Source organism: Plasmodium malariae (genome assembly GCF_900090045.1).
Source record: "Plasmodium malariae genome assembly, chromosome: 14".
In the NCBI taxonomy this organism is placed as follows: Eukaryota; Apicomplexa; class Aconoidasida; order Haemosporida; family Plasmodiidae; genus Plasmodium; species Plasmodium malariae.
This window is the reverse complement of record NC_041788.1, coordinates 2,445,972-2,461,231: the sequence shown is the minus strand read 5'-3', so window position 1 is coordinate 2,461,231 and position 15,260 is coordinate 2,445,972. Positions and strand designations below refer to the sequence as shown.

General features: G+C 30.8%; 2 protein-coding genes across 2 annotated transcripts; one reads left to right on the top strand and one right to left on the bottom strand.

Moving 5' to 3' along the window:
* Positions 1-2,294: 2,294 nt before the first annotated feature.
* Positions 2,295-11,416, top strand: PmUG01_14063100 (WD repeat-containing protein, putative; the record flags this gene model as incomplete). The annotated part of the gene is made up of 2 exons (XM_029008212.1): positions 2,295-5,948; positions 6,002-11,416. The coding sequence occupies 2 exons, from the start codon at positions 2,295-2,297 to the stop codon at positions 11,414-11,416; spliced, it is 9,069 nt and encodes a 3,022-aa protein (XP_028864524.1).
* Positions 11,417-11,912: 496 nt separating this feature from the next.
* On the bottom strand, positions 11,913-15,034 carry PmUG01_14063000 (conserved Plasmodium protein, unknown function; the record flags this gene model as incomplete). Its single annotated transcript, XM_029008211.1, has 2 exons — positions 11,913-12,130; positions 12,406-15,034. The coding sequence occupies 2 exons, from the start codon at positions 15,032-15,034 to the stop codon at positions 11,913-11,915; spliced, it is 2,847 nt and encodes a 948-aa protein (XP_028864523.1).
* Positions 15,035-15,260: the final 226 nt, after the last annotated feature.

The following is a 15,260-nucleotide window of genomic DNA, read 5'->3' as shown; positions in this document are numbered from 1 at the left end:
TAAATAGACAAGCATGCGTTAATCTGATAATCCCATTTTTTTTTTTCATTATTATTTCGTTACCTTACTGTTAATATTTTTTTATCATTTTTTTACTATTTTGTTAATATTTTGTTAATATTTTTTTACTATTTTGTTATTATTTTGTTAATATTTTGTTAATATTTTGTTAATATTTTGTTAATATTTGTTAATATTTTGTTAATATTTTGTTAATATTTTGTTAATATTTTGTTAATATTTTGTTAATATTTTTTTACTATTTTGTTATTATTTTGTTAATATTTTGTTAATATTTTGTTAATATTTTGTTAATATTTTTTTTATCATTTTTTTACTATTTTGTTAATATTTTTTTTTATCATTTTTTTTACTATTTTTATATTTTTTTTTTTTTCCTTGCACATTTTGACAGATCTAAAAGTTTACAGATTTTTTTAAAAAAGGAAAGGAAAAAACGTTTTAAAGGAAAAGCGGATATGCGCGAAGAGAAACTTTAGAAACGACAACGTACTTTCATTTTTCCTTATAATGAAAAGAATGAGCTACGAGGACTACTTACATGTTACGCATACTGAATTTATGCATGTATATATATGCATACATATAAACACGTATGTGCGAGCATTAACGCTTGTTTCATCAGTAAAAACCCCATTTTTGTAATATTTTAAAACATGATTCGGATCATAAAAAGAAAAAAACAATATTTTGCTAAAATTCAAAAAGGAAGACGCAAGAAGAAAGAGAAATGAATTTTATTTGCTCCTTCGAGATTGAGAAGTGAAATATGTAAAAATAGAAAATAGCATGATATGAAGCATGGTAAAACATAGCAAAGCATGAACAAATATAATAAAATAAAAAAATTAAAATAAAACCTAGTAACACCCAGTAAAACGCAATAAAAGAATAATAGCAATGAGTAAAGTTAAAATAGGTGCTCAACTTGCTAAGTATTCCTTCTTACAAAAAAAAAAAAAAAAAAAAAAAAAAAAAAAAAAAATATATATATATATATATATATATATATATATATAATTACATGCATACGTACATATTGTAATATCTTTAAAAGGATAACACAGTTACCATTTTGGGCTTTTAATTTTTAAGAATACATGATATTACTTAAACCAGAGGAGAGTTAAGTAGTGTAGCAGAACTAGTCAAAACTATATTACAATTTATATGCTAATCTACAGGAATTTTTAAACATGTGTCATATATATGAGTATAAATTATAATATGACTTCTAAGTCAAGAAGTGTGCATATGCATTTAATAGTAATGTACTTAGGACGCGTGCTATACGTGTACACATACATATGTATAAGCTTACATATATATATATATATATATATATATATATATATATATATATATATATATATATATATATATATATATATGTGCATACATACAAAAACGTAAACCAAATGGACGCTCACTATGTAATTGTAAATGTGCAGGAAAGCACGCCAAAAAAAAAAAAAAGCTATTTTGGCTCTTCTTTTTTAAAAACAGTGTTGACGAAATGGAAGAAATTTTTTTTTTTTTTAATTTAAAATTAAAGGCTTCTTTACAATTTCCATCGTTATCGTAATTACCATCATATCGTCATATCGGCATTATCATTATCATTAGTTTCGTTGTTTCCATTATTATCCTTATTATTAGCACTGTTATTTTATTTTATTTTTTAAAGCTTGTAACATTTTATTTCGTTCACTTTTTTTCCCCTTTTTTCCTTTTATTTTATTTATTTATTTTTTTTTTTCAAGCGAAGAATTCTTTAGTTTTTGAGAAGTATACTCGTTATATGCACATATCCTTTCGAATGAATGCATATATTTGTGAAAGTATTTATGCGCGTGTTTAAGTATATTTTTATTCATGCATTTATTTATGTTTGTATGTTATGTGTATGTATTTATGTATGCATTTATGCATGTATGTATTTATTATTTATGCATGTATTGGGGCATGTATATATATATATATATATATATATGTTTGTAAGTATATACAAGAATGTAAAACATGCGCGCACTGTATTTATGTGCGTATATGCATATATATATATATGTACATAAAAACGTATATATACAATTGATATATGTATATGTATATATACATTTATGTACAAACGTATTGCTTAACAACCTATGCTTGATTTTTTTTTTTTTTTTTTTTTTATGTAAATAGAGTTTGCCACAAAAAAGTAAGCAACTCTTCTGAACAGTTGCCTCCCTTTTTTTTTTTTTTTTCTTTTTTCCCTCTGAACTCACAAAATGTATATTGAAAAATTGAATTTAAATTCGGAAAATGAAAAGATCACAAGCCTAGACTTTCAACCATGTACTAATTTAAATAGATTGGCTATTTCCAGCCTTCATCAAATAAAAATTTATCATATTCCTTTGTATGATACAAATTTAAAAAACAGTAAAATAAAAATTGAGCTTTTGTTCATAAGTAATGATCATAAATTAGTTTACATTAACACGATCAGGTGGAGTTTTAATGGTCAATTTTTGGCTAGCTGTGATAGTGGGGGAACATTAGTATGTTATGAATTGGATATAAATAAAAATACCATTAAAAAGAATATAGAAGAAATAAAAAATAATGCTATAATAAAAGATAGCAATAACAATATTGTTAAGCAGAGCACTACAAATGTGTTGTGCAATTCATTGAATAGTTATAATAAGGAAGAATGGAAAATGACGAGGTGCATAAAAATACATGAGAATGGAGAAATTTTCGACCTTGCCTGGTCACGCGATAATGAACATGTGGTGTGTGGAGTTTCAAAAGGAGTAGTCTACATTTGTAATTTAAAAAAATCGTATATATCTCATAAATTGTTTGTTAAAGGGACTACAGAAAATATAAAAGGAGTTTCTTTTCATCCAACAAATAATTCAATAATTGCTCAAAGTAGTGATAATATTATGTGCTTGTGGAAAAAAATAAATATTTATCCTGAACAAGGCAATAATAATTTATGCATAATACAAAATAAAAAAAGTTATGATCACAATGAAAATAATTCTTCGCAATCCTATGAATGTATAACATCAATGCAAAATGATTTTCCAGCTTCACAAAATATAGCAAGAGAATATTTTGAATATATGTATGAAGAAAATATGAACAAGAAATATAAAAATATTGACACACCAACTATTCGTCATATTTATTTTGATAGTTTTGGTAAATATGCCACTATTACACACATACCGAACAATGGAAGAAATTGTGGAATATTATTAAAAATAGATAACAATGAGCAAATAAACAAAAATAGACTATTTTTAGATGGACATGGGAGTTGCATAAGAGTAGCAAAAATAGGGCAGAGAGTATTTGTAGATGTTAAAAAGAATAAATTGTACAGTTTATACTGTCAATGTAGTGATAATGGAGTTATATCCTTATGGAAAATTTTCCTAAAAAGGATAAAAAAAGCTATACATATTGTTAATGACCATTCTGAGTTTAAAAAAAACACAGTAAATCTTTCATTTGAAAGAAATAAAAAGCTAGATTCAAAAAAAAAAAAAAGAATAAATAAATATGCAAAATGTTTTTTAATTATTCAAAATTTATTAGAAGAACAAACGTGTGCAGTTGATTTAAGCTGGTCAGACAATTATGACCAATTAGTTATCGGAGCGTCCAACGGGTCAGTGTACATTGTACAAATAAATATAAATAAAATTAATTTAAAACCCTTTTATCATAATGTACATTTAGAAGTTAATGAAATAGCAATAGATATTAATAAAGAGGAAAAGGAAATAGATGAAAAAATTGTAAAAAAGGATAATAAACAAATAAAAGATAAAGTAGTAGACAAAAAAGTGAAAAACAGAATAACTCCAAAGATTAAGTACTTATATGATGATTATGGCAATATAATAGAAAATACGAAATCGCATGAGATCATACACATCCTCAGCTGCACCATACACCCATTCCGTACTAGTAGCTCTGACAGTGCAAATGGAAACAGCACCAGATGTGCTGTTAGGAGCAACTGTGGATATGGCACAAATAGTAATAGAAATATTAATAGTAATAGTAATATTAATAGTAATAGTAATATTAATAGTAATAGTAATATTAATAGTAATAGTAATAGTAATAGAGATAGCTATAGAGGCAGCTGCAGCAGTGTGAGTAATAATGATAAAAATAGTGATAGCGATAGAGAAAGCAGTTACTGTAGCAGTGCAAAGGACGGTATAAGTAGCGGTGGTTATAATGGCTATAACTACGGTAATGGCAATAACAGCGATAACAGTACCAGGGAAACATACAGCTTTTTCCCCCTTTTCTTTATGAAAAAGGGAAAAAACTGCAGGGAGTTGCAAGTAGGCATGCATAATGTTTCTTTTGTCGTGAACTCCATCGTATGCATTATTTTTAAAATAATCGATTTTGTAATAAAAAGACTTCATTGTATCTGTGAAGAGTGTGTATACTTAAAATTTATTTGTCACTACAAAAAAAGTGGTAGTAATTTGAATTTTATCGCAGCATATGATTATTACTCATTCATCAGTGCGATTAACGATCCATGTGATAGACAAAGTGTTTACTTTTCTATGAGTGAAATAAAAGGAGGTTGTGACAGCTACAAGAGGGTATGTGTTGAGGGAAGTGATGGGTGTGGAAATGGAGAAGGGAAAGACGGTGTGGAGACAGGCTCGAAAAATGCCAGCAATGACAAGGGAAATGATGACGATAACAAGGGTGATAACAGCAGTAAGAACAACGATAATAACGGCGGTAATAACGATGGTAATAACAATGGTAATAACAATGGTAATAACAATGGTAATAACGATGGTAATAACGATGGTAATAACGATGGTAATAACGATGGTAATAACGACGGTAATAACGACGGTAATAACGACGGTAATAACGATGGTAATAACAATGGTAATAACGACGGTAATAACGACGGTAATAACAATGATAATAACAATGATAATAACAATGGTAATAACGATGGTAATAACGATGATGATGATAAAAAGGACGAGGAAAATGATCATGGTGGCAGTGAGGAGGACGATGCGTCCAATAAGAGTGACAACGACAAACGAAAAAGTAAGACAAGTAAGAAAATACGTAAAAGAAAGAATGACGATAAAGATGATACCACTAATAGCGGTGCAAATAGCGGTGTCAATAGCGGTGCAAATAGCGGTGCCAATAACGGTGCCAGTAGCGGTGCAAATAGCGGTGTCAATAGCGGTGCAAATAGCGGTGTCAATAACGGTGCCAATAACGGTGTCAATAACGGTGCCAATAACAGTGCGAAGAAAAACATAAATTTGGAGAAACATATTGATGATAACAAAAAAATCAGCGTAATGAACAGTCAAAATATAAGCGATTGCAATAATGGCAGTAGTGATAAGAAGGAGTTATGCCATGTTAACAATGAACTCTGTAATAGTGAAAATAATAGCAGCGGTAATGCCAGTGGTAGTGTCAGTAGTAATAAAAGCAGCAACAACAGTAGCAATGTTGACAGTCACAACAGCAGTAATATGAACAGCAATAATAATAATCGAAGTGTAGATCGCAATGAGGGGTACTCCCCACCGAATCCCCTGCACGTGGAAGACTTGTCCGAAGACGAAAATAAAAATATTAACGTGAAAATTCTGGATATAATAAGGAATAATTATAATAAGGAAAACTACGATGTTGCTACAATACCAATAATAAATGACGGTATTTGTAAATTTCAGCATATGGAACACAATAAAGAAATAGAAATAAGTAAATTTAATGAGAGTTCTAATTTTATTAATGAAAAAACGTCAGCTGGTACTACGGGTATTGGAAATATAAACATTCAAATAGATAGCAAAAAAAAAAAAAAAATAGAAAAATTAGTTCTAATGAGAAAAAAGAGGGTAAGAAAAGCACAAAAAAGGATAAGAAAAAGGACGACAAAAAAAGTACGAAGGGGGAATCAAAAAAGAGAGATAACAAGGGGGAAAAAAAGGATGCAGAGAAGGATGCAGGAAAAGACGAAAAGGCAAATGACAAGAGAGAAGGGAAACAAAATGATAAGAAAGAAGTGAAGCGAAAAGACAAGAAAGAGGGGAAGCGAAAGGAAAAGAAGGAAAGGAATGAGGAACATGTACAGGAACTTGTAAGGGATGAAATTAAAGAATCGGGGAAGGAGGGGGAAAAGGAAATGGTAAAAGAAGCGCAAATTAAGGGAGAGAATAAGGAGGATAATAAGGACGAAAATACGGTTGAGAGGGGAGGAAAAAGGAAAGAAAAAAAGAAGGTGTCGAAAAAGGACCGAAACAAACACACGAATAAAGAACAAAGAAAGAAGAACAAAAAAAGCCCGAAGAAGAATAAACATACGAACAACTCAGATATGGAATGGGAAAATTTCAATCCACATGCGGAACTGTGTAATCCGTTCGATGAGAAAGATAATGAGGTAGAGCAAGGCACTAAAAATGTATCAAAAAAAAATAAAGATGATTTAAATTCAAATAATTTAAAGAAAAAAAAAGAGCTTCAAAAAGAGACACAAAAAGATTGTCAAAAGAAAAGTATACATAATGAAAATAAAAAGAAAAATAAGAATAACAATTCATTCTCCTCAAATGAAGTGAACAACATCGAGTTGACGAAATCAAATGGTATTTTGAAGAATTATGCGAACGAAAGTATAAACGATCCGTGTGCTAAACATGGAAAGAGTAAAAATTTGACTAAAGCGAATGTTAAGATAGAAAAAGACTTCATGAATTCAGTAAAAAATAATAATAGGGAAGAGGACGGTAAACAGATAACAATAGAAGGAAGTACTAACAGAAATAGCAATAAAAGTAACTGTATTAGTGATAGTAAAAATATTAATAACAGAAGTAGTAACCATGGAAATAACTATGACAGTAACGTGATAAGAAAAAAAAAGAAAATGAACAAAAGAATTTTCCAGAGTGAGAGTGTGTTCGATGCGCAAGATATGTCTAAAAAGGGAACTCCAATGAAAAAGGGAAAAACAGAAATACACTTTTCAAGTATAAACCGCGATCAGAAGGTTGTTAACGTGTTTGTTAAGAAAGATAAGGAGAAAAATGAGGGTGCAGTGGGTACAGCGGCATATGCGTCTGATGCGGAACGAGTGAAAAAATATATGATCAAGAAGATTGAAGAGGGAAATATATACGCATATGACGAGGAAGAAGAGGATGAGAGGGATAACGAGGAAATTATACAAGGAGTGGATCCGGTAGAAGAACTAGAAGAAGAACAGGAAGGAGAACAAGAAAATGAAGGAGAAAATGAAGAAGAAAATGAGGAAGAAAATGAGGAAGAAAACGAAGAAGAAAACGAAGAAGAAAACGAAAACGAGAACGAGAACGAAGCGGAGGATGAGCAATGGACTCAAGACGGGTTTGAACAATTTATAGAAGAAGGAATGGAAGAAAATGGGACGATAGAACAGGAGGAGGAGGGGATATATGGAGGGTTTGAAAGTATGAAAGACTATCGGTATGAAGTGGAGGAGATGACAAATTATCAAGGAAGTAGACACCAAGGAAGAGAATACGAAATGAATGCAGATGGTATAGATCGTATGGATAGAGAAGAATATTATCACCTGACAGATGATCGTCCGTTAGATGAAGACGATAGGATGCTCCTTGATGTGAAAAAGGAGCACTACGAGGATATGCGCAATAATGTGATCAACAATATGTGTAATGATCAGTGCAACAATCCGCGTAATAATTCTCACAAAAGCTGGATTAACTCGAAGTTGAGGAAGAATAAATTGAACAATACCTATAAAAATAAAAAAAACATTGAATCAACCAAATTTTTCAAGAAGAGTAACTCGATGCATGGTAGTGATAGTGATGGTAATGGTGTCAGTAATTGTAATTACAATGGTAATAATTATCATGATAATGATAATGATGATGATGTAAATTTCGTTGATTTCTACAATTCGGGTAATGCAAACAACTTGATGAAGGACAACTACTACGACAATAATTCTAATGGTAAGGGAATAAAAAATATAGAGGGGGGGAAAGGCTTTCCTTTCATTGATAATAATGTATATTTTGAAAAATACATGGACAAAATTTTTTTTTTCGACAACAGAGGTGAAAATTGTACTGTTACTTGTCTGCGCAATATTGGAGTGAGAAATGATAATAGTGGTATTAGTTATGATGGTAACTACACTCGCAAGGATTACAATGATCGTAGTAACTACCGCTGTTACAGTGGTCGCATTAACCATAGCTATGATGATTATAAGAACTTGTTTAGCAGGAAATGTTTGTACCTGTTGTGGGAGGACGAGCTATCTGGAAAGATGGTTAAACATTTATTTTTCGACACGTACCTTTTTGTGATAAGTTTTAAATATAATTATTATTTATTGAATATATTTAATATAGAGAGTAAACTACTTGTACAGGATTATGTACTACCCCTTACTAAGGTGTATGATATTCGAATAATAAAACGTTTCGACATCGACAAGAATGTGTATACCTTTCTTTATACACATAATAATGAGCTATTTTATGTATATCAACTACTCAACTACTGTAATGTTTCACTGTTATACTTCTTTGATATATCTAAATTAGACACAGATGTAGAAAGCATTAAGATGAGTATCGTAGAGAAAATACGTAATGATAATTTCATCAATGTGGATGAAAAAAGAAAAAAAAAATTTATAAAAAATTATGAAAAAGAAGTCATTATGCAGAGAAAAAGAGAAATAAAGCAACTTTTGACAAATGCAAAGAGGGAGAAGCGTGCTCAGCATCCAAAGGGGAGGTTCGTGAGCAGAGCGAAGGAGGGAGAACATAATGATGAGCAGTATGACGAGCAGGACGACGGACAGGACGAAGCAGATATAAAATTGCTAATACAAAATATAACCTTCTATGATCATTTTAATTTTATTAATGATGAATCTGAAGTTACTGTTGAAAAAAGAGGTATCTTGAAAAATTCTGCACGAAAAAAGAAAAAGGGAAAGAGATTGATCAGTGAAAGGACAAAAGGGCACGGAGGAGGAACAACAGTATGGAAAGAAGAACCAATAGTAGGGCAAAGTTTTTCCCTAGGGTTTGAAACTGTAATGGGGGGAGAAAAAACAGAAACAAAGGAACAAGAAACTGTAGCAGAGAAAGAAGGAATAGTAGCAGAGAAAGAAGGAACAGTAGCAGAGAAAGAAGGAACAGTAGCAGGGAAAGAAGGAACAGTAGCAGGGAAAGAAGGAACAGTAGCAGGGAAAGAAGGAACAGTAGCAGGGAAAGAAGGAACAGTAGCAGGGAAAGAAGGAACAGTAGCAGGGAAAGAAGGAACAGTAGCAGGGAAAGAAGGAACAGTAGGGGGAAATTTTCCCGTAGGTGATGAAGCAGCAGTGGGGGAGGGAGAGGAACCAGTAGTAGGGGCAAAAGGCACACAAAGGAATTTTACTTCTTCTATTCAGAGTAACATAGAAATAAAGAAGGAGGAAGAATTTACTTCATATAATCCTAGCGAATTGTTGCACTCTCCAAGTGATTGTATGAATCCTTTAAAGGGAAGAAAGAGCAGAAATTCGCTAGAAAAAAAAAAAAAAAAATTAAAAAAATTAAAAAAAATAGAACAACAAGAAAAAAGGGAAAACGGTAGGAATAACAACAAGAGAAGAAGTGGTATAAGCGGTATAAGCGGTATAAGCGGCATAAGCGGTATAAGCGGCATAAGCGGTATAAGCGGTATAAGCGGTATAAGCGGTATAAGCGAGAAGAACTACGTGGACGGAGTCTTCTTGGGAAACATCTGTGGGTACGATTTGCTTTACGATTTCATATACCGGAAAAGGTACTTCTTCTACAGTTACATGTATATATATATTTTTTTTAAAAATGGAATGATATTCATGTTTCGAAGGAATTTAATGAACAAGGGAACACGAGGAAATAATTGTAAAGAGAAAAGTACATATGAAAGCCCATTCGGAATTACTTTAAATGAAGAAGTATATGAAAATAATGGTGTTACACTAATATGTCGCATAGACAACATGTATTATAGTAAATCTTTATACTGTGATATAGAAATTACTGATACAGATACAGATGAAGATGAAGAGGAGGAAAAAGCAGGTAGAAGTAAGGATGATGAAAAGAGGGGAGTTATGCTATGTAGATATGTACACAAAGAGTCATACACTCCTAACAGTAACTACAACAATAACATGCGCGTTTGTGATGATTTGCACAAGATTCAAAAGAGGGGTATGAAGAACTTTTACTCGTACAGAAGCTTTTTTAACGTATACGATTATGATATAGAAAAGCTATTAAAATTTGAAAAGGAGTGTATTAATGTAGATGACAGTGAAAGAAAAAAGAAAAAAAAGCGAGTGAGTAAGATGAAGAATAAGACAAAAACGAAGATAAAAAGGAGAGTTGTTCTAGACATAAAAGACATAAGAAGAACAAAGAAAGTATCAGCAGATAGGAGAAGTCCAAAACGTAAGTTGAAGAGATATAAGGAAATTAACAAAATTAATAAAAACAATCATGCCATTTTTAAAGGTAAAAATTGCTTTTTACGAGAAGAAAAACATAACAACAAAATGAGGCTTTTTAATAATACATCACTCTGTAAAAGAGGAAAAGTGGGAACGTTAGTGCATGGAGGTGGTAATAATGGCGATAATGATAGTGGTGGCAGTAACTATGATAGTAACATCGATGGTAATGGTAAGAAGCACATCTCAGTTTTGAATTCGTTCAGCATTGTGGGTAATGACTGCTTCGACCATTTAAGCTTCTCAGAAATGTATGAGAAAAACGGAGAAAATGGTAAAAATGATAATTACCATAATGCTAGAAATACAAACTTTTATGTGAAGACAATAAAATATTTAGAAGCACAAATGAAATATAGCATATTAATAATGAATAAACATTGTTTTTTAAATTATTTATACATGTATTTTAAATTTTTAAAAGACCATATGGATATGCCAAGATTAGAACAGAATTTTAAATATTTCATACAAACAACATTACATCATGCGCAGAAATATTTATCTGATTTTCATATTTATTATGATAAGAAGAGTGAACCCTACTGGGTTGATACACAAGCATTATTATCAATGAATATACACTTTTTCTTTTTAGTATTATTCCTTTATCATAATTTCTTACTACCTATATATAGCACTTTTCAACGTAAAAAGAACCACGTACAAACAGATAATAAATTATTCAACTTGTTCAATTATATCAGCTTTTTTAAGCAAACGCAGAATTCAATTTTTCAAATACAAAAAATTTTTGAGAGAAACATTCATCACTTAGTAGTGGGTACCTTGTGAACGTGTAGTTGGGGGAGGGTAACCTGCTTTTGACAAATTTTGACTTTCCCAGATATTCCTAAAGTTTATAGGAAGATGTACAGACCATGTCGGGGTGTTACATAAAACTGCGGCTTTGATATTGCTTCGATTTTGCTGCATTTTTGCGTACGTACATGTGTATACTGCTGCTTTATGCACATATGTTAATTACGCATTATTCCTTTCTACGTAATTTCATGCAGTTATAAGAAGTTTTACCAATTATGCTTATTTCTACGTTGATCTTCTTTTTTTTCTCTTTTTTCTTTTTTTTTTTTTTCTTTTTTTTTTCTTTTTTTTTTTTTTTTTGTTTCCTTTTTTCCACTCGCTTTAATGAAAAAACGCATCTTTAACTACTACTAAAAAATATATATATATATATATATATATATATATATAGCAGTTTGCCTAAATTTGACAAAAAAAAAAAGAAAACAAATATATATATGGATGGCAAAAGACAATTTTCTCCATATCACAGAAAATGAATTTCCACTTTGTCCGAATGACTCAGAATATCACTTTCTGATGGCGCCTTTTGAATAAAAGGATCGTCATCCACTGAAGCTTTATACAACTCCAGTTTTTTTAAAAATTTCGAATGTAGTTTTTGGACTCTTTCTTTATCTAGCATTAACTTCTTGTGCTCATCTGTTGTCTTTTCCCAAATGTGTGGGTTTAAATATTCAAGGCCTGCAAAATAAAGAAATGTGAACAGATCCATACATACATATATACATACATATATATATATATATATATATATATATATATATATATATATATATATATATATATATTCATATATGTACATATATATATTCGTATATGTACATATGTATATACATGCATGCTTGAAGTGAGGAAAGGAGATATTCCACTGTTGAAGAAGTTTATCGAAGGAACGAAAATGTGAACCCTTCACGTATGCGAAGTCATACCCGGGGGGGGTTTCAAGTCGGGGTAACCTTCAGAGGATTTCAAATGATTGTGAATGGATGTAAACCTTTTTTGAACAGAGGTGTACTCATCCGTGTACTCCTTAATTGTTCGATCTGTTTCCTGATGAACAGTAATATCATCTTGTATAATGGAACTACCTTTTCTAATTTTTTCCATAGCTATTTCCATATTAATTAAAGCTCTCTTCATAACACGATCATCAACTTGTTTGTCCCATGAAAAAGTTTTGTCAATTCCAGTTCCAAAGAGTAAAGCATTGTTCTGTTTATCATAAAAAAGAATTTTTGATTGCTCCTTTTTTAACCATATTCCTTTTAAAAACCTGGGTTGATAATTTTGTCTTTTTAAAAAATCATCTTGAGTAGCTAAGGAATTATTAAACATAGTGAAATCATAATTTTTTTCATCTTTTATTAAATATGCATCTTCAATATATTCCCCTGGAGGTAGAGAAATGTAAACAAAACCAGACAAGTAATCTTTAAAAAAAAAATGATCAAAAAACTGCAATGTGTTATCTATTAATAGGATGTCTTTTTTCTTATATATGTTCGGGTTTTTCATATCTTCTCTCAATATATCATATATGTTGTTCGACTTGTTACTACCTAATGCACTTTTCGAGTCTGTATACGTTGTTTCCTTGTCTTTTCCATTTTTCTTTACGTACAATATCTTGTTTCGCTGCACATTGCAAATGTAATCAATGTAGTCGTTATCATAGTCAACAATTTTTACCCTGCATACTTTCGCGCCGGAGCTACGTCCACTTCGACTTCTCCTATCATTTCCATCGCTTCTATCCATTGTGTCCATTCTATCCATTTCGCTTGCAGTTCCTCTTCGCCTTTTTTCAAGAATACCCCCTTGTAGCGATTTTTCCGATATGTACAAATTTTTTTTTTCCATTTCTGCCATATCTAGTGCACAATTCGCATGAAATTTTCCATTCACACCTGTGTCGGATTCCTTCACATCCCAGTGTTCATACTCGACTTCTTTATTGGTATATTTTAACTTAATGAATGTATCAAGTATATCAAAATCCACTTTCTCATGATTAGCTAATTTTTTTTCTGCCATACTTCTATTCTCTAAATACTCCGGTTTATCCTCTAAACATTCTGTTGGGTTCAAGTTGGTGTCAAGTTCATACTTATATTTTAAATTTGGATTCATCATTTTCGGCATATACCCTTCTCCATATTTTATATGTGGAACTACTTCACGCACTTCGGAAAAAAAAATACTCTCATAGAAGCAGCATCTTGTGTATGGGTCCTTTTCCAAAAATTCCTGCGCTTCTTCTTCATCTCGGCAATTTACTATGTTCAGTTCTGCTACGCAGCTAGAGTTATACCTTTCTTGGTTTTCCCCCTCTTCGGTATCATTCGGGAGATGCTCACTTTTACCACTACATCTGCTACTACTGTTAGTGCTATCCCAACTGCTAGTACTACCGCTACCACTGATACCATCCCTTTCGCCTGCCCCGGTGATGCTCCTTATCCGGCAGTGTTCGTCTAGCTGAACAGCTGTGCACCGCTCCAGGAGCTCAAATTCCGCGTTAAACTTGGATAGAATACTCTTCGTCTGATCCTCGGTTATTGGCAAGTACTGATGAGTAGTCAAAAATATATCCTTCAAATTGTCCTTGTGTACTTTTTTCAATATACCCAGTTTAAAAATCATATTGGATGTTATGTAAAACCTCATATGCTTTTCATATAAAGAATTGATTTCCTTTAATTTTTGAGGATTAAAAAATTTTATAAATAAATAATTTTTTTGCAAAAAGAGATTAGGAAAATTACCTAGGAGAAAATGGTCATTATTACTTTCATACGAATACAAATATAATTCTTCACATAATCCTAGTTTTATATACGGATTTGATTTCATAAACATATTAGCATAATGTAAATTCAATGAAGTAAAAAAAAGTATATTACCATATATATTATTATTTTTTTTTAAGTTAAATAGCATCAATATTTTTGAAGTATTTTGATATATCCTTGTTGATAACTTGACCCATGATAAGAACTCTAAGACATATTTATGCCGTATATTTTTATTAAATCGATCATATATATTTTTTTCTTCCTCATTTTCATAATTATATTTTTTATCAAAAAATAGACAAACATATAATTTCCAGTTAATTGGTACTGAAGGATAATATAAATCTTCTTCTCTTATATTTCTTTCTAAATTTTCAATTTTATTTGATTCATACATTTTTTTAAAATTACTAGTGGAGCCTACATTTGGGTTATCAAAATATATAGGCAAATGTTGATAATATTTATGAACATGTTCAGAGTCAAAATCTTTATCACTAAAATTTCTTCCATATACATAATATTTCTTTCTTTTCGTTTCTTCACTTAAATCATCTTTATCAAAATTATCTTCATCAGCACTGTAATCATTTTGATCACATTCTGTCAGCCCATCAAAATAAATGTTTTTCATATCATTTTCAATACACCCACGTAAGCTATCATGTAATTCGGGGTCTAAGTCTTCTTGTTCATAATCTTTTGCTTCTTCTAGTTCATCATTTAAAACACAAAGTTTTTTTCTTTTTTTTACTTCACCATAGCTTTTTATAGTTTTACAACTAGACATATTATTCCCGATAATAATAAAAAAGAAAGAAGAAAATCCTTTTTTTTTTTTTTTTTTTTTACTTTTGGTATGCTAACCAATTTTCTTTTATTGAAATGGTAATATATATTCTTTTTCCCCTTCGATTTACAGCTTTTTCTACCTTTATAACAAACATTGCTCTGATCCCCGTCTTTATGCGCACTGATATGGGCCTTAAAGGGTAAGAATACCTTCCTCCCCTTGA